Raw genomic sequence first — 20,367 nt, 5'->3', positions numbered from 1 at the left:
CAAGGATCCAGAACATCTCTTGCCCAAGCCTGAGCGAAGAGAGAGAGTCTGCCCCCCACCAGATCCGGTCCCGGATCGGGGGCCAACATTTCATGCTGTCTTGGTAGCAGTGGCAGGTTTCTTGGCCTGCTTTCCCTTGTTCCAGCCTTGCATTGGTCTCCAAGCTTGCTTGGCTTGAGAAGTATTACCCTCTTGCTTAGAGGACGTAGCACTTTGGGCTGGTCCGTTTCTACGAAAGGGACGAAAATTAGGTTTATTTTTGGCCTTGAAAGGCCGATCCTGAGGAAGGGCGTGGCCCTTACCCCCAGTGATATCAGAGATAATCTCTTTCAAGTCAGGGCCAAACAGCGTTTTCCCCTTGAAAGGAATGTTAAGTAGCTTGTTCTTGGAAGACGCATCAGCTGACCAAGATTTCAACCAAAGCGATCTGCGCGCCACAATAGCAAACCCAGAATTCTTAGCCGCTAACCTAGCCAATTGCAAAGTGGCGTCTAGGGTGAAAGAATTAGCCAATTTGAGAGCATTGATTCTGTCCATAATCTCCTCATAAGGAGGAGAATCACTATCGACCGCCTTTATCAGCTCATCGAACCAGAAACACGCGGCTGTAGCGACAGGGACAATGCATGAAATTGGTTGTAGAAGGTAACCCTGCTGAACAAACATCTTTTTAAGTAAACCTTCTAATTTTTTATCCATAGGATCTTTGAAAGCACAACTATCTTCTATGGGTATAGTGGTGCGTTTGTTTAAAGTGGAAACCGCTCCCTCGACCTTGGGGACTGTCTGCCATAAGTCCTTTCTGGGGTCGACCATAGGAAACAATTTTTTAAATATGGGGGGAGGGACGAAAGGAATACCGGGCCTTTCCCATTCTTTATTTACAATGTCCGCCACCCGCTTGGGTATAGGAAAAGCTTCTGGGAGCCCCGGGACCTCTAGGAACTTGTCCATTTTACATAGTTTCTCTGGGATGACCAAATTGTCACAATCATCCAGAGTGGATAATACCTCCTTAAGCAGAGCGCGGAGATGTTCCAACTTAAATTTAAATGTAATCACATCAGGTTCAGCTTGTTGAGAAATGTTCCCTGAATCTGTAATTTCTCCCTCAGACAAAACCTCCCTGGCCCCATCAGACTGGTTTAGGGGCCCTTCAGAACCATTATTATCAGCGTCGTCATGCTCTTCAGTATCTAAAACAGAGCAGTCGCGCTTACGCTGATAAGTGTGCATTTTGGCTAAAATGTCTTTGACAGAATTATCCATTACAGCCGTTAATTGTTGCATAGTAAGGAGTATTGGCGCGCTAGATGTACTAGGGGCCTCCTGAGTGGGCAAGACTCGTGTAGACGAAGGAGGGAATGATGCAGTACCATGCTTACTCCCCTCACTTGAGGAATCATCTTGGGCATCATTGTCATTGTCACATAAATCACATTTATTTAAATGAGAAGGAACTCTGGCTTCCCCACATTCAGAACACAGTCTATCTGGTAGTTCAGACATGTTAAACAGGCATAAACTTGATAACAAAGTACAAAAAACGTTTTAAAAAAAAAACCGTTACTGTCACTTTAAATTTTAAACTGAACACACTTTATTACTGCAATTGCGAAAAAATATGAAGGAATTGTTCAAAATTCACCAAAATTTCACCACAGTGTCTTAAAGCCTTAAAAGTATTGCACACCAAATTTGGAAGCTTTAACCCTTAAAATAACGGAACCGGAGCCGTTTTTAACTTTAACCCCTTTACAGTCCCTGGTATCTGCTTTGCTGAGACCCAACCAAGCCCAAAGGGGAATACGATACCAAATGACGCCTTCAGAAAGTCTTTTCTATGTATCAGAGCTCCTCACACATGCGACTGCATGTCATGCCTCTCAAAAACAAGTGCGCAACACCGGCGCGAAAATGAGGCTCTGCCTATGATTTGGGAAAGCCCCTAAAGAATAAGGTGTCTAAAACAGTGCCTGCCGATATAATCTTATCAAAATACCCAGATTAAATGATTCCTCAAGGCTAAATATGTGTTAATAATGAATCGATTTAGCCCAGAAAAAGTCTACAGTCTTAATAAGCCCTTGTGAAGCCCTTATTTACTATCTTAATAAACATGGCTTACCGGATCCCATAGGGAAAATGACAGCTTCCAGCATTACATCGTCTTGTTAGAATGTGTCATACCTCAAGCAGCAAGAGACTGCTCACTGTTCCCCCAACTGAAGTTAATTCCTCTCAACAGCCCTGTGTGGAACAGCCATGGATTTTAGTAACGGTTGCTAAAATCATTTTCCTCATACAAACAGAAATCTTCATCTCTTTTCTGTTTCTGAGTAAATAGTACATACCAGCACTATTTTAAAATAACAAACTCTTGATTGAATAATAAAAACTACAGTTAAACACTAAAAAACTCTAAGCCATCTCCGTGGAGATGTTGCCTGTACAACGGCAAAGAGAATGACTGGGGTAGGCGGAGCCTAGGAGGGATCATGTGACCAGCTTTGCTGGGCTCTTTGCCATTTCCTGTTGGGGAAGAGAATATCCCACAAGTAAGGATGACGCCGTGGACCGGACACACCTATGTTGGAGAAATAATAAACTCCAAAAATAAGATAACATTTTTACCTTGTTTATGTCTGAAAGTTATTTGCTTACCTTGGAGAAGGGTCCAGCAAACCTCCACAAACCATTAAAACCAAAACCTGCAATAAAATAAAACAATTATCACATAGCATTAATATTAAGTTCACAGTATAGGTTAGTAGCTAAAAGTGATGACGCGTTTTGAGCTTCCTAGTCTAAGGTTAAGTATGTAACACTGGATATTTTTTTTTAATTGGATTTTCAAAAAGTCAATAATCGTGAAATACAACAGATTGGAAAAATAAAATAAAAAAAAGCATCACACAGGACGCACATAGACTATACAAACTAAATCAGCAATAGTTCTTCAAACACAACAGATAATCATATGATGGACTGTCAACGACTATAGTGCACTCCTTATGAGTGGACTGTCAGAATCTTTCAACACATTACGATGTTCCAACTTTATACTCTATTAAAAATTCAAATAAACAGGTAAACGAATATTGAAAAGGAAAATTATATTGAGGGATTAATTCCTTCTTTTCTGGTAACTTTGGGACTAGATTACAAAATCCCGCGGTTTCCAGGAATAAATAGTCATAAAACTAACGATCCTCATATATTGGTTAGCTACTTTTCTTTATCACTAGCTCTCATCTGATACTTGTAAACCGTATCTAATGTGAGGAGAAAAAAAAAAAAGGAGAGGGGGAAGGAGAAGAAACCTTTCCCTCACTGCCTGTTGTAATTCCGGTAGCCATAGCCTTGAGAAATGTCCCTTTTCTACCTGTTGCTTAAACCATTTGGAGCTCTTAAAAAAAGAAACTATTTTGAGTTGTACTGCTAAGGGAAGGGACAAAATCAACAGTTTCCATTTAGCAAAAAAAAAAAAACCCAGAGTATTTGTCTATTATTAAAGATCCTAATGTTATACTGTTCTAGTATTATCTGGTGCTGAGCTTTTTTCAAAAACTCTGAAAACTTGGGGCCTTCCCTACCTTTCCAATTCATAAGTATCACATTCCTTCCTACAAGTATCATTGCATTCAAAAATTTAAAGTTTGATTTAGCAGTAGCATGACTTAAAAGAAAAAATATTTCGGTTTGTGTAAATTTCCCAGAACCTTATTGCACCAAAAATTTACTTTGTACCAAAATTGAGCTACTTTAGGACATGCCCAAAAACAGTGCATTAAATCTGCCATTTCTGCCTACATTTAGGACATTTTCCATGGCCGCCGGCCCATTTAGCTAATCTGCCTGGAGAAAAATAAGACATATTCAATATTTTAATATGTGATTCTCGCCAGCTGATGGAGACCATTACCTTGGTTACTAGGGTAATACTATTAATAATCATGTCCCTTTCCACTTGTGGCAACACTTTATTCCATTTCCTAGACACTGGATATTGTTTAAATGAAAATTGGAGTAGAAATAGAAAAAGAAACAAGCACAAGAATATTCAAATACCTTGATGGTATGTATTTTGTTAGGCAGCAACAGAGAACAGTAAAGATAGAACAACAGGCTATCTTGCAAAACAAAAATATAATGCATTATTTCTACAGACACGTTCATGTTTTAAAACTATGTACTGATGTCCCTTGCTAACTATGCAGTTAATTTCTGCTGAATACACACACCAGTGAAGTCCTTTGTAGGAGCCACAACACATTGCATCTCCTTAGCAGGACTCAGCTGATTGACAGCTAAATGTGTATGCAGCTTCTAACTGGCTCCTCCTGTCCTACAAATGAGCCACATCATGTTAAGGCTACTGAGCAGGACTTTAGTTATTATATATTAAAGTGTTTAACCCTTATAATGGGATTAAAGGCATAGCTAGCAATGTATATCAGTGCAAAAATAACATGCTCATTTATTTTTGCATTACAATGTCCCTTTAAGATCATGAGACTCCCTAATTACATAGATTGTCATGATTTCTTGACCAATGAACATAAAGCTAACCAAAAGATGATACAATGGACATCACTTACTTTGTAGATATGAAGGCTGGTACTGTGGAGGGGACTCTTCATGGTAAACAACACTTTGCACTATCCCATGAATTGGATTAAGTAAATTAGGATCTTGACACAGGGATAAAAGGGTGTTTATCTTGGAATCCAGTAAATTGTGTCTAGAAAAATATCAAAGCACACGTGTGACAGTCTTTCATTTCTATTAAAAACTAAACCACCGATAAAAAACTTTCAAAGTTGCATTTTTTAAAAAAATATCACTACTTAGGAAAATCAATTTTTTTATTATCAGAATGGCAGCTATATTTAGTATTTTTTGGTATCTTATTTCACATTCACTTGAAGAAAGAGAAAACTTCACAAACTCCTTAGGTTCTTTCTCCCTTCTATGTAAATAATAGCTCCTTTCCCCTCAATGTAAATGCCATGTATAGTGAAGCTGGAAGTGTTATGGAGAAAAGAGAGAAAGCAGACTAAACAACTCAGGAACATAGTTAATAATCGGCCCAAAGTGAAAAAAAGAGTCCAGATAAGCGTTCAAATGTTACTTTAAAGGCACAGTCAACACAAAAATTGTTATTGTTTAAAAAGATAGATAATGCCTTTACTTCCCATTCCCAAGCTTTGCACAAAAAATTGTTATATTAATAACATACTTTATAACCTTTAAACCTCTAAATTTCTGTCTGTTTCTAAGTCCCTAAAGACAGCCCCATGATCACATGCTTTTCACATCAGGGAAAGCTAGTTCATGTGAGCCATACAGATAATATTGTGCTGACGCCCGTGCATTCTAATACAGCACTAATTGGCTTAAATAGATAAAGTCATGTGATCAGGGGGCAGTCAGAAGATGCTTAGAAACAAGGTAATCACAAAGGTAAAAAGTGTATTAATATAACCATGTTTCTGTGCAAAACTGGGGAATGGGTAATAAACAATAAAAAAATTGAGTTGACTGTCCCTTCAAGTTTGAGGAAATAAATTTATTGTCAGCACATTGTTCTTTTGCCTCATTCTCTATAATGTTAATACATTAAAGGGACATAATACTCATATGCTAAATCACTTGAAACTGATGCAGCATAACTGTAAAAAGCTGACAGGAAAATATCACCTGAGCATCTCTATGTAAAAAAGGAAGATATTTTACCTCACAATCTCCTCAGCTCAGCAGAGTAAGTTCTGTGTAAAAAGTTATACTCAGCTGCTCCCAGCTGCAGGTAAAAAAATAAAAAAAATGAAGAAATGAACAGCAGCCAATCAGCATCAGCAGTGCTGAGGTCATGAACTCTTTTACTGTGCTCTCATGAGATTTAACTTAACTCTCATGGGATTTCATAGTAAGCTGAATAGGGAAATAATATGAGAGTGCACAAGGCTCATCCCCTAAGGTGTCCCAGGACAGACATACTAATATGCTGCTTAGAAATCCTTTATAATGGGAGGTGGCTGCTGAGAAACTTTTGAGGTAAAATATCTTTCTTTTTTACATAGAGATGTTCAGGTGATATTTTCTAGTCAGCTTTTTACAGCTATACTGCATCACTTTCAAGTGTTTAAACATTTGGGTATTATGGCCCTTTAATTTGTTTTAGAGTTGTATTATTGCACGGCACATAAAGGCATGGTTGGGCCAGAAAGGTATATTGATCTGAGAAAGAAAAGACTGTAAAGCCTATGTTTAACGAGTTGCTTGCTCATGTACAAACAAACAAGTGGTACACATGTATGAATATATATATATAAAGACACCTAAGTGTCTGCCTTTCGCAGCTCATCTACTGAGGCTTCTTTATGCCAAGTAAAATATAAGGCCTCTGCACTTGTGGAGTGAGTTGCAGTTTTGTGTAAGCTAGGTGAGAAAAATGGATACTTTGAGATCTTTCTAACGTAGGCAAAACCTACTGAGAAGTTCTAATGAGTGTTTGGCTTGATGAAAAAAAAATTGAAAAAAAATATTTGTAATTCTTAAACTCTTCTAGTATAAGATAATGCCAAATATGGAACTTTCTAAGGGGCAATGCCTTTAAAGACTTTTTTTTTTATTTACTCAAATTCAAAACCAAATGTAACCAAATTTTAATTTCACAGCTGAATTGTATAAATGAAGACTGGACAAAATATTTCATATTTCCGAAGACTAAAATAAAAAAAGACAACCTTTCAATGAAATGCTAAAAACAAACAAAAACAGATAAAACAAACAAACAGAATACAAAACATAAGAAGTACTTACACAACAGGAAACACTTTTGGAAAGACCACGCTGGCTTCTGCTAAATACTCATACAAGATTCGTTGATCAAACTCATCTGTAGTGTACTTTACTAATGTAGCCTGAAGAGACAACAAAAACAGAAAAAGTTGTATATTTATTGAGGACTACTGATAGTTATACAAATATTACATGCAAAATTAAATTACAAAATGTACAATTACATTGCTATCAATGTAAAAACAACGTATGGTTATTAGACAAATTTCAACCACTTGTTGGATATTAGTTCCTGCCCAACAGGTAAAACAACCCTAACATTCCAGGGCCTTGCTCCTCCCTACCCAGCATACCCATCCACTGCCTCAGTCACCCTTATGGCAAAGCACAGAAGCAAATACACAGGCAGGAGAAAAAAAAAAAACAGAACAAACTTGACGCCATAAATATAAATGGACGGGTTCTTGCGGATTCCCACAATTATAAAATCAATTAAGGTAAGCACACATGCTTTCTTTTATAAGCACTGAAGTGTATGAAACCACCCAAATGGGCATACTGAGAGAAGGCAGGTGACTAGCCCACAAAAGTCTCCTGCAAAAAGCAGTCTCAGCCCTTGCCAAAATATCAAAATGATAGACCTTTGTTATGGTAAGAACTAGACGGACATGTGCATTTTAATCCTTTGTTAGGATCCGAATGCAGAAGAAGGGGGTCGCTTGCGGCATTCGGCTCTTTTTGGAGCCCTATTTCTTCTGGTGAAAGGGCAACACATCAAGATTTGTGCAAATCCAGATCTTAGTGTTTTGAACTTTCACAAGTAGTCTTCTTTAAATTTGGCAGTTATCGAAACTGACGAATGCACATGTCTAATAAGCATTGTGTTAAACTGTTTCTTAAAGTGACAGTACACCCAAAAATTCAACTAGTTTAAAGTACTGTAAAAAGTGTTAATAATAATGGATCTGGCCATGTGACTACTAAGATAGATAGCCAGGAAATTGACCCAGCAACCAAGGAGGGGAAAGGAAACACGTGCATGAGACACCTCACCACAGCAGCCGCAGTCTAGTCCTTCTGAAGAAGGGCAAGCACATTCCAAGGGTATAGAAGTAGCAACACACTGCAGACTGGGTAATCTATAAATCTGAGGGGGCTGTGACATCTCACACTGAAAGAAGATATTTCCGAGCAGAACTCCCCAATTCTAACATGGATGGGATAATAAGTCTCACATTGGTCAGAGAATCCCTATCAATCCTCTTATCCACTGCAGAACTTCAAGTTTCATCCTCTGCTTGTGGAGGCAAAACTATAACTGAGACTAGTGGGAATGGAATACTGGGCCTGGAGGAGAAAAGCGCTGAAATGTTAGGGGTGTTTTTGTCTCCTCATGCTGGGAAGGAGCTAATATCCTACAAGTATTGAATCATGGACACTTAGCATCTTATATATATATATATATATGGGACAAAGAAAATATCAGCGCTAAAATATGGTTATCAGAAACTGCACAAAAATTCAGTGTGACCTATAAGATCTATACATCTGTTATATAAACAAATAGACAATATCAGTGATCAAAATCTCGGCCAGATGATAAATATAGGTTAACACTGTCCTCTTCTCTATTAATATGGTTGAATGTACCACAAAAGAGTCACTCTTTATATTGTCAAGGTGGAAACAGTTTCTCTTGCAGCCTTTCTCCAAAGGTAAAAAACCAAGGGTCCTCAAGGAGGTCTTAGTAGAATCTGGAATGGGTGGAAGAAGGGAGGGGCGCACAGAAAGACCAGATCCTAGTGCAGTATATTATGACAAGTTTGTGTGACACACATACACGAATATACAGATGGGCACTCACTTGTTATAACCTCAATCCAAATGAGGTAAGGGATTAGCGTGGAGGATATATGCAGACCTCTGAAGAAGCGAACAATAGCGTCGCGAAACGCGTCAGGATCCGCCCCCCCCGATCACTCTCTCCAGCACAATAAGCATCAAGGAGGTTAGCGGTTAAGCTTCTGCAAACCGTCCTATCTGCTTTGTGCTTTTGGAAGCAGTGTTATATCAGTTACATTATCTGTTACATTTCATGCATTGTTGCACAGCTACACATCCGCTTTAATCCATACTGGTAATGCAAAACCAGTTTTGTGTAAATCAAAACAGTGTCAATGTGGACTTTTAAATGACACTTTTTTTTTTTATATATATTTGTAATAAAGTACACTTTATTTTAACCAATATTTTGGTCAGCATCACTAGCAGCACGGCCCCCTCCCATACCCCTGACAGATTGAATAACATAAAGTCAAAAGGGGATCCAGGAGAGACTGACAAGGTGTTTTAATCAAGAAGAAAAGTGTGATATATCTACCTCCTGGCACCGGTCTTAAAGGGGAAGTAAGCTGTACAACAGATAAAAACTTTTACATCCACTTCAGGCTGCATATAGCCTCCACGCTAATCCCTTACCTCATTTGGATTGAGCTTATAACAAGTGAGTGCCCATCTGTATATTCGTGTATGTGTGTCACACAAACTTGTCATAATATACTGCACTAGGATCTGGTCTTTCTGTGCGCCCCTCCCTTCTTCCACCCATATATATATATAAAACTATTTGAAAAGATTGACACTTGAAAATAACTTTTAAGGGTAAATTTGTTAAAAAATTAAAGCCTATGCTACAATAAAAAAAAAAAGTATGGTTAAAAAAACAACACACGCTTTTAAAACAGTTCCGATACTATAAAAGAACAGTTTTTTGCAAACAGTTTATTCTGTACATTTTTCAGATGGTATATGAAATGCAATATTGTGCATTCACGTTTAATTCTATACTAAATCATTGTTAATTTTTTGCAAGGAAACCTATTTAGAACAGATGAAAATGTCTAACTGTACCCAGAAAACAGAATTTATGTTTACCTGATAAATTACTTTCTCCAACGGTGTGTCCGGTCCACGGCGTCATCCTTACTTGTGGGATATTCTCTTCCCCAACAGGAAATGGCAAAGAGCCCAGCAAAGCTGGTCACATGATCCCTCCTAGGCTCCGCCTACCCCAGTCATTCGACCGACGTTAAGGAGGAATATTTGCATAGGAGAAACCATATGGTACCGTGGTGACTGTAGTTAAAGAAAATAAATTATCAGACCTGATTAAAAAACCAGGGCGGGCCGTGGACCGGACACACCGTTGGAGAAAGTAATTTATCAGGTAAACATAAATTCTGTTTTCTCCAACATAGGTGTGTCCGGTCCACGGCGTCATCCTTACTTGTGGGAACCAATACCAAAGCTTTAGGACACGGATGAAGGGAGGGAGCAAATCAGGTCACCTAAATGGAAGGCACCACGGCTTGCAAAACCTTTCTCCCAAAAATAGCCTCAGAAGAAGCAAAAGTATCAAACTTGTAAAATTTGGTAAAAGTGTGCAGTGAAGACCAAGTCGCTGCCCTACATATCTGATCAACAGAAGCCTCGTTCTTGAAGGCCCATGTGGAAGCCACAGCCCTAGTGGAATGAGCTGTGATTCTTTCGGGAGGCTGCCGTCCGGCAGTCTCGTAAGCCAATCTGATGATGCTTTTAATCCAAAAAGAGAGAGAGGTAGAAGTTGCTTTTTGACCTCTCCTTTTACCGGAATAAACAACAAACAAGGAAGATGTTTGTCTAAAATCCTTTATAGCATCTAAATAGAATTTTAGAGCGCGAACAACATCCAAATTGTGCAACAAACGTTCCTTCTTTGAAACTGGTTTCGGACACAGAGAAGGTACGATAATCTCCTGGTTAATGTTTTTGTTAGAAACAACTTTTGGAAGAAAACCAGGTTTAGTACGTAAAACCACCTTATCTGCATGGAACACCAGATAAGGAGGAGAACACTGCAGAGCAGATAATTCTGAAACTCTTCTGGCAGAAGAAATTGCAACTAAAAACAAAACTTTCCAAGATAATAATTTAATATCAACGGAATGCAAGGGTTCAAACGGAACCCCCTGAAGAACTGAAAGAACTAAATTGAGACTCCAAGGAGGAGTCAAAGGTTTGTAAACAGGCTTAATTCTAACCAGAGCCTGAACAAAGGCTTGAACATCTGGCACAGCAGCCAGTTTTTTGTGAAGTAACACCGACAAGGCAGAAATCTGTCCCTTCAGGGAACTTGCAGATAATCCTTTTTCCAATCCTTCTTGAAGGAAGGATAGAATCCTAGGAATCTTAACCTTGTCCCAAGGGAATCCTTTAGATTCACACCAACAGATATATTTTTTCCAAATTTTGTGGTAAATCTTTCTAGTTACAGGCTTTCTGGCCTGAACAAGAGTATCGATAACAGAATCTGAGAATCCTCGCTTCGATAAAATCAAGCGTTCAATCTCCAAGCAGTCAGCTGGAGTGAAACCAGATTCGGATGTTCGAACGGACCCTGAACAAGAAGGTCTCGTCTCAAAGGTAGCTTCCAAGGTGGAGCCGATGACATATTCACCAGATCTGCATACCAAGTCCTGCGTGGCCACGCAGGAGCTATCAAGATCACCGACGCCCTCTCCTGATTGATCCTGGCTACCAGCCTGTGGATGAGAGGAAATGGCGGGAACACATAAGCTAGTTTGAAGGTCCAAGGTGCTACTAGTGCATCCACTAGAGCCGCCTTGGGATCCCTGGATCTGGACCCGTAGCAAGGAACTTTGAAGTTCTGACGAGAGGCCATCAGATCCATGTCTGGAATGCCCCACAGCTGAGTGACTTGGGCAAAAATTTCCGGATGAAGTTCCCACTCCCCCGGATGCAATGTCTGACGACTCAGAAAATCCGCTTCCCAATTTTCCACTCCTGGGATGTGGATAGCAGACAGGTGGCAGGAGTGAGACTCCGCCCATAGAATGATTTTGGTCACTTCTTCCATCGCTAGGGAACTCCTTGTTCCCCCCTGATGGTTGATGTACGCAACAGTTGTCATGTTGTCTGATTGAAACCGTATGAACTTGGCCCTCGCTAGCTGAGGCCAAGCCTTGAGAGCATTGAATATCGCTCTCAGTTCCAGAATATTTATCGGTAGAAGAGACTCTTCCCGAGACCAAAGACCCTGAGCTTTCAGGGATCCCCAGACCGCGCCCCAGCCCATCAGACTGGCGTCGGTCGTGACAATGACCCACTCTGGTCTGCGGAATGTCATCCCTTGTGACAGGTTGTCCAGGGACAGCCACCAACGGAGTGAGTCTCTGGTCCTCTGATTTACTTGTATCTTCGGAGACAAGTCTGTATAGTCCCCATTCCACTGACTGAGCATGCACAGTTGTAATGGTCTTAGATGAATGCGCGCAAAAGGAACTATGTCCATTGCCGCTACCATCAACCCGATCACTTCCATGCACTGAGCTATGGAAGGAAGAGGAACGGAATGAAGTATCCGACAAGAGTCTAGAAGTTTTGTTTTTCTGGCCTCTGTTAGAAAAATCCTCATTTCTAAGGAGTCTATAATTGTTCCCAAGAAGGGAACCCTTGTTGACGGGGATAGAGAACTCTTTTCCACGTTCACTTTCCATCCGTGAGATCTGAGAAAGGCCAGGACGATGTCCGTGTGAGCCTTTGCTTGAGGAAGGGACGACGCTTGAATCAGAATGTCGTCCAAGTAAGGTACTACAGCAATGCCCCTTGGTCTTAGCACAGCTAGAAGGGGCCCTAGTACCTTTGTGAAAATCCTTGGAGCAGTGGCTAATCCGAAAGGAAGCGCCACGAACTGGTAATGCTTGTCCAGGAATGCGAACCTTAGGAACCGATGATGTTCCTTGTGGATAGGAATATGTAGATACGCATCCTTTAAATCCACCGTGGTCATGAATTGACCTTCCTGGATGGAAGGAAGAATAGTTTGAATGGTTTCCATCTTGAACGATGGAACCTTGAGAAACTTGTTTAAGATCTTGAGATCTAAGATTGGTCTGAACGTTCCCTCTTTTTTGGGAACTATGAACAGATTGGAGTAGAACCCCATCCCTTGTTCTCTTAATGGAACAGGATGAATCACTCCCATTTTTAACAGGTCTTCTACACAATGTAAGAATGCCTGTCTTTTTATGTGGTCTGAAGACAACTGAGACCTGTGGAACCTCCCCCTTGGGGGAAGTCCCTTGAATTCCAGAAGATAACCTTGGGAGACTATTTCTAGCGCCCAAGGATCCAGAACATCTCTTGCCCAAGCCTGAGCGAAGAGAGAGAGTCTGCCCCCCACCAGATCCGGTCCCGGATCGGGGGCCAACATTTCATGCAGTCTTGGTAGCAGTGGCAGGTTTCTTGGCCTGCTTTCCCTTGTTCCAGCCTTGCATTGGTCTCCAAGCTGGCTTGGCTTGAGAAGTATTACCCTCTTGCTTAGAGGACGTAGCACCTTGGGCTGCTCCGTTTCTACGAAAGGGACGAAAATTAGGTTTATTTTTTGCCTTGAAAGGCCGATCCTGAGGAAGGGCGTGGCCCTTACCCCCAGTGATATCAGAGATAATCTCTTTCAAGTCAGGGCCAAACAGCGTTTTCCCCTTGAAAGGAATGTTAAGTAGCTTGTTCTTGGAAGACGCATCAGCTGACCAAGATTTCAACCAAAGCGCTCTGCGCGCCACAATAGCAAACCCAGAATTCTTAGCCGCTAACCTAGCCAATTGCAAAGTGGCGTCTAGGGTGAAAGAATTAGCCAATTTGAGAGCATTGATTCTGTCCATAATCTCCTCATAAGGAGGAGAATCACTATCGACCGCCTTTATCAGCTCATCGAACCAGAAACATGCGGCTGTAGCGACAGGGACAATGCATGAAATTGGTTGTAGAGGGTAACCCTGCTGAACAAACATCTTTTTAAGCAAACCTTCTAATTTTTTATCCATAGGATCTTTGAAAGCACAACTATCCTCTATGGGTATAGTGGTGCGTTTGTTTAAAGTGGAAACCGCTCCCTCGACCTTGGGGACTGTCTGCCATAAGTCCTTTCTGGGGTCGACCATAGGAAACAATTTTTTAAATATGGGGGGAGGGACGAAAGGAATACCGGGCCTTTCCCATTCTTTATTAACAATGTCCGCCACCCGCTTGGGTATAGGAAGAGCTTCTGGGAGCCCCGGCACCTCTAGGAACTTGTCCATTTTACATAGTTTCTCTGGGATGACCAACTTGTCACAATCATCCAGAGTGGATAATACCTCCTTAAGCAGAATGCGGAGATGTTCCAACTTAAATTTAAATGCAATCACATCAGGTTCAGCCTGTTGAGAAATGTTCCCTGAATCAGTAATTTCTCCCTCAGACAAAACCTCCCTGGCCCCATCAGACTGGGTTAGGGGCCCTTCAGAGATATTAGTATCAGCGTTGCCATGCTCTTCAGTATCTAAAACAGAGCAGCCGCGCTTACGCTGACAAGTGTTCATTTTGGCTAAAATGTTTTTGACAGAATTATCCATTACAGCCGTTAATTGTTGCATAGTAAGGAGTATTGGCGCGCTAGATGTACTAGGGGCCTCCTGAGTGGGCAAGACTCGTGTAGACGAAGGAGGGAATGATGCAGTACCATGCTTACTCCCCTCACTTGAGGAATCATCTTGGGCATCATTGTCATTATCACATAAATCACATTTATTTAAATGAATAGGAATTCTGGCTTCCCCACATTCAGAACACAGTCTATCTAGTAGTTCAGACATGTTAAACAGGCATAAACTTGATAACAAAGTACAAAAACGTTTTAAAATAAAACCGTTACTGTCACTTTAAATTTTAAACAGAACACACTTTATTACTGCAATTGCGAAAAAACATGAAGGAATTGTGCAAAATTCACCAAATTTTCACCACAGTGTCTTAAAGCCTTAAAAGTATTGCACACCAAATTTGGAAGCTTTAACCCTTAAAATAACGGAACCGGAGCCGTTTTAAACTTTAACCCCTTTACAGTCCCTGGTATCTGCTTTGCTGAGACCCAACCAAGCCCAAAGGGGAATACGATACCAAATGACACCTTCAGAAAGTCTTTTCTAAGTATCAGAGCTCCTCTCACATGCGACTGCATGCCATGCCTCTCAAAAACAAGTGCGCCACACCGGCGCGAAAATGAGGCTCTGCTTATGCTTTGGGAAAGCCTGCCGATATTATTATATCAAAATACCCAGATAAAATGATTCCTCAAGGCTAAATATGTGTTAATAATGAATCGATTTAGCCCAGAAAAAGTCTACAGTCTTAATAAGCCCTTGTGAAGCCCTTATTTACGATCGTAATAAACATGGCTTACCGGATCCCATAGGGAAAATGACAGCTTCCAGCATTACATCGTCTTGTTAGAATGTGTCATACCTCAAGCAGCAAGAGACTGCACACTGTTCCCCCAACTGAAGTTAATTGCTCTCAACAGTCCTGTGTGGAACAGCCATGGATTTTAGTTACGGTTGCTAAAATCATTTTCCTCATACAAACAGAAATCTTCATCTCTTTTCTGTTTCTGAGTAAATAGTACATACCAGCACTATTTCAAAATAACAAACTCTTGATTGAATAATAAAAACTACAGTTAAACACTAAAAAACTCTAAGCCATCTCCGTGGAGATGTTGCCTGTACAACGGCAAAGAGAATGACTGGGGTAGGCGGAGCCTAGGAGGGATCATGTGACCAGCTTTGCTGGGCTCTTTGCCATTTCCTGTTGGGGAAGAGAATATCCCACAAGTAAGGATGACGCCGTGGACCGGACACACCTATGTTGGAGAAACTAGCCTTCTCAAGCTTGTACTTTACTATCCTTGTAGAGATAACAGTTTAATTCCATAACAGAAGGAATATGTCTAGCACTATGTAGGATAAAACATATTACACCTGAATGTTGCGTAGAAGCATGACAAGTGAAACAAAAAGTCTTTACATGCTTCAAGAAAGAAACTAAGTATAGTATATATCTGGACCCCACAGTTATCAAAAATGTGGAAAATAATTCTTTATTTTTTTACTATATGGAAAATGGTCCAGTGTAGCTAGTATTTGTCAAAATGATTAAAGGGACATAATACTCATATGCTAAATCACTTGAAACTGATGCAGTATAACTGTAAAAAGGTGACAGGAAAATATCACCTGAGCATCTCTATGTAAATAAGGAAGATATTTTACCTCACAATTTCGTCAGCTCAGCAGAGTAAGTTCTGTGTAAAAAGTTATACTCAGCTGCTGCTTAGCTGCAGGTAAAAAAAAATAATAAAAAAATGAAGAAATGAACAGCAGCCAATCAGCATCAACAGTGTGGAGGTCATGAACTCTTTTACTGTGATCTCATGAGATTTCACTTAACTGTCATGAGATTTCACTGTAAACTTTCTTACACTGAATAGGGAAATAAGATGAGTGTGCACGAAAGCTCGCTCCTTCCACTGTCCAGGGACAGACATACTGATTTGTGCTTAGAAGTCCTTTACAATGGGAGGTGGCTACTGAGGAACTTTTGAAGTAAAATATCTTTCTTTTTTACCTAGAGATGTTCAGGTGATATTTTCTAGTCAGCTTTTTACAGCTATACTGCATCACTTTCAAGTGTTTAAACATTTGGGTATTATGGCCCTTTAAATTGCCTTTTGGTAAGGACAGCTTCTATGGCATGTTTTAATCCTTAAGTAAGCCTAATGGATCAGAAAAGAACACCACCACACATTTTCTTGCATGATTTAGATATAAGTTAATTAGAAAGTTGTGTGCTCCATTATCAAGATTGCTTCATTATCTTGGTATCCTTTGTTGAAGTAGCTGCAATGCACTACTGTGAGCTAGCTGAGTACACCAGATGAGCCATATATATGAAGCCACCAATCAGCAGCTAGCTCCCAGTAGAAGACTACTGCTTTTGAGCATAGCTAGGTATGCTGTTCAACAAATGATACAAAGAGAAAGAAGCAAATTAGATAAAAAATACATTGAAAGTGGTTTAAAATTGTGTGCTATATCTGAATCAAGAAAATTTGGGGTTTCATGACCCTTTAAGTGAATTTCTGTTATTCAACAGATGTGTACAGTTAGCCTGAATCATATACAATAAATGAGGAGCTCCTAAAACTACTACTTCCAAAAAAAGGAAGGTAGAACATAGACTAGTGCATACAACATGAGAGATAATACAGTGGATGAAAAACAAAATGTATGCTTACCTGATAAATTTCTTTCCGGGCATGGAGAGTCCATGAAACATTCTAATTACCAGTGGGATATTCACTCAAGCCAGCAGGAGGATGCAAATAGCACCCAAGCAGAGCTGTTAAGTATCACTTTCTATACCCATAACCCCCAGTCATTTGGCCGAAGGGACACGGAAAAACAGAATTTATGTTTACCTGATAAATTACTTTCTCCAACGGTGTGTCCGGTCCACGGCGTCATCCTTACTTGTGGGATATTCTCTTCCCCAACAGGAAATGGCAAAGAGCCCAGCAAAGCTGGTCACATGATCCCTCCTAGGCTCCGCCTACCCCAGTCATTCGACCGACGTTAAGGAGGAATATTTGCATAGGAGAAACCATATGGTACCGTGGTGACTGTAGTTAAAGAAAATAAATTATCAGACCTGATTAAAAAAACAGGGCGGGCCGTGGACCGGACACACCGTTGGAGAAAGTAATTTATCAGGTAAACATAAATTCTGTTTTCTCCAACATAGGTGTGTCCGGTCCACGGCGTCATCCTTACTTGTGGGAACCAATACCAAAGCTTTAGGACACGGATGAAGGGAGGGAGCAAATCAGGTCACCTAAATGGAAGGCACCACGGCTTGCAAAACCTTTCTCCCAAAAATAGCCTCAGAAGAAGCAAAAGTATCAAACTTGTAAAATTTGGTAAAAGTGTGCAGTGAAGACCAAGTCGCTGCCCTACATATCTGATCAACAGAAGCCTCGTTCTTGAAGGCCCATGTGGAAGCCACAGCCCTAGTGGAATGAGCTGTGATTCTTTCGGGAGGCTGCCGTCCGGCAGTCTCGTAAGCCAATCTGATGATGCTTTTAATCCAAAAAGAGAGAGAGGTAGAAGTTGCTTTTTGACCTCTCCTTTTACCGGAATAAACAACAAACAAGGAAGATGTTTGTCTAAAATCCTTTGTAGCATCTAAATAGAATTTTAGAGCGCGAACAACATCCAAATTGTGCAACAAACGTTCCTTCTTCGAAACTGGTTTCGGACACAGAGAAGGTACGATAATCTCCTGGTTAATGTTTTTGTTAGAAACAACTTTTGGAAGAAAACCAGGTTTAGTACGTAAAACCACCTTATCTGCATGGAACACCAGATAAGGAGGAGAACACTGCAGAGCAGATAATTCTGAAACTCTTCTAGCAGAAGAAATTGCAACTAAAAACAAAACTTTCCAAGATAATAACTTAATATCAACGGAATGCAAGGGTTCAAACGGAACCCCCTGAAGAACTGAAAGAACTAAATTGAGACTCCAAGGAGGAGTCAAAGGTTTGTAAACAGGCTTAATTCTAACCAGAGCCTGAACAAAAGCTTGAACATCTGGCACAGCGGCCAGCTTCTTGTGAAGTAACACAGACAAGGCAGAAATCTGTCCCTTCAGGGAACTTGCAGATAAACCTTTTTCCAATCCTTCTTGAAGGAAGGATAGAATCCTAGGAATCTTAACCTTGTCCCAAGGGAATCCTTTAGATTCACACCAACAGATATATTTTTTCCAAATTTTGTGGTAAATCTTTCTAGTTACAGGCTTTCTGGCCTGAACAAGAGTATCGATAACAGGATCTGAGAACCCTCGCTTCGATAAGATCAAGCGTTCAATCTCCAAGCAGTCAGCTGGAGTGAAACCAGATTCGGATGTTCGAACGGACCCTGAACAAGAAGGTCTCGTCTCAAAGGTAGCTTCCAAGGTGGAGCCGATGACATATTCACCAGATCTGCATACCAAGTCCTGCGTGGCCACGCAGGAGCTATCAAGATCACCGACGCCCTCTCCTGATTGATCCTGGCTACCAGCCTGGGGATGAGAGGAAACGGCGGGAACACATAAGCTAGTTTGAAGGTCCAAGGTGCTACTAGTGCATCCACTAGAGCCGCCTTGGGATCCCTGGATCTGGACCCGTAGCAAGGAACTTTGAAGTTCTGACGAGAGGCCATCAGATCCATGTCTGGAATGCCCCACAGCTGAGTGACTTGGGCAAAGATTTCCGGATGGAGTTCCCACTCCCCCGGATGCAATGTCTGACGACTCAGAAAATCCGCTTCCCAATTTTCCACTCCTGGGATGTGGATAGCAGACAGGTGGCAGGAGTGAAACTCCGCCCATAGAATGATTTTGGTCACTTCTTCCATCGCCAGGGAACTCCTTGTTCCCCCCTGATGGTTGATGTACGCAACAGTTGTCATGTTGTCTGATCGAAACCGTATGAACTTGGCCCTCGCTAGCTGAGGCCAAGCCTTGAGAGCATTGAATATCGCTCTCAGTTCCAGAATATTTATCGGTAGAAGAGATTCTTCCCGAGACCAAAGACCCTGAGCCTTCAGGGATCCCCAGACCGCGCCCCAGCCCATCAGACTGGCGTCGGTCGTGACAATGACCCACTCTGGTCTGCGGAAAGTCATCCCTCGTGACAGGTTGTCCAGGGACAGCCACCAACGGAGTGAGTCTCTGGTCCTCTGATTTACTTGTATCTTCGGAGACAAGTCTGTATAGTCCCCATTCCACTGACTGAGCATGCACAGTTGTAATGGTCTTAGATGAATGCGTGCAAAAGGAACTATGTCCATTGCCGCTACCATCAACCCGATCACTTCCATGCACTGAGCTATGGAAGGAAGAGGAACGGAATGAAGTATCCGACAAGAGTCTAGAAGTTTTGTTTTTCTGGCCTCTGTCAGAAAAATCCTCATTTCTAAGGAGTCTATTATGGTTCCCAAGAAGGGAACCCTTGTTGACGGAGATAGAGAACTCTTTTCCACGTTCACTTTCCATCCGTGAGATCTGAGAAAGGCCAGGACAATGTCCGTGTGAGCCTTTGCTTGAGGAAGGGACGACGCTTGAATCAGAATGTCGTCCAAGTAAGGTACTACAGCAATGCCCCTTGGTCTTAGCACAGCTAGAAGGGACCCTAGTACCTTTGTGAAAATCCTTGGAGCAGTGGCTAATCCGAAAGGAAGCGCCACGAACTGGTAATGTTTGTCCAGGAATGCGAACCTCAGGAACCGATGATGTTCCTTGTGGATAGGAATATGTAGATACGCATCCTTTAAATCCACCGTGGTCATGAATTGACCTTCCTGGATGGAAGGAAGAATTGTTCGAATGGTTTCCATCTTGAACGATGGAACCTTGAGAAACTTGTTTAAGATCTTGAGATCTAAGATTGGTCTGAACGTTCCCTCTTTCTTGGGAACTATAAACAGATTGGAGTAGAACCCCATCCCTTGTTCTCTTAATGGAACAGGATGAATCACTCCCATTTTTAACAGGTCTTCTACACAATGTAAGAATGCCTGTCTTTTTATGTGGTCTGAAGACAACTGAGACCTGTGGAACCTCCCCCTTGGGGGAAGTCCCTTG

At 41.1% G+C, this 20,367-nt stretch overlaps 1 protein-coding gene across 7 annotated transcripts in view; it reads right to left on the bottom strand.

Moving 5' to 3' along the window:
* NF1 (neurofibromin 1) overlaps positions 1-20,367 on the bottom strand; it is a 1,508,106-nt gene that overhangs the window by 157,643 nt on the left and 1,330,096 nt on the right. For all 7 annotated transcript variants that reach the window (XM_053707520.1, XM_053707522.1, XM_053707523.1 and 4 more), the window contains 3 exons: positions 6,826-6,926; positions 4,602-4,744; positions 2,665-2,711 (listed from right to left, as the gene is read on the bottom strand). In XM_053707520.1, the coding sequence (XP_053563495.1) occupies positions 2,665-2,711; positions 4,602-4,744; positions 6,826-6,926 (291 nt within the window). The remainder of the gene's footprint in view (positions 1-2,664; positions 2,712-4,601; positions 4,745-6,825; positions 6,927-20,367) is intronic.

The sequence above is a fragment of the Bombina bombina genome, chromosome 3, assembly GCF_027579735.1.
Source record: "Bombina bombina isolate aBomBom1 chromosome 3, aBomBom1.pri, whole genome shotgun sequence".
NCBI classification, from domain to species: Eukaryota; Metazoa; Chordata; class Amphibia; order Anura; family Bombinatoridae; genus Bombina; species Bombina bombina.
This window is presented reverse-complemented; position numbering and strand designations above follow the sequence as displayed.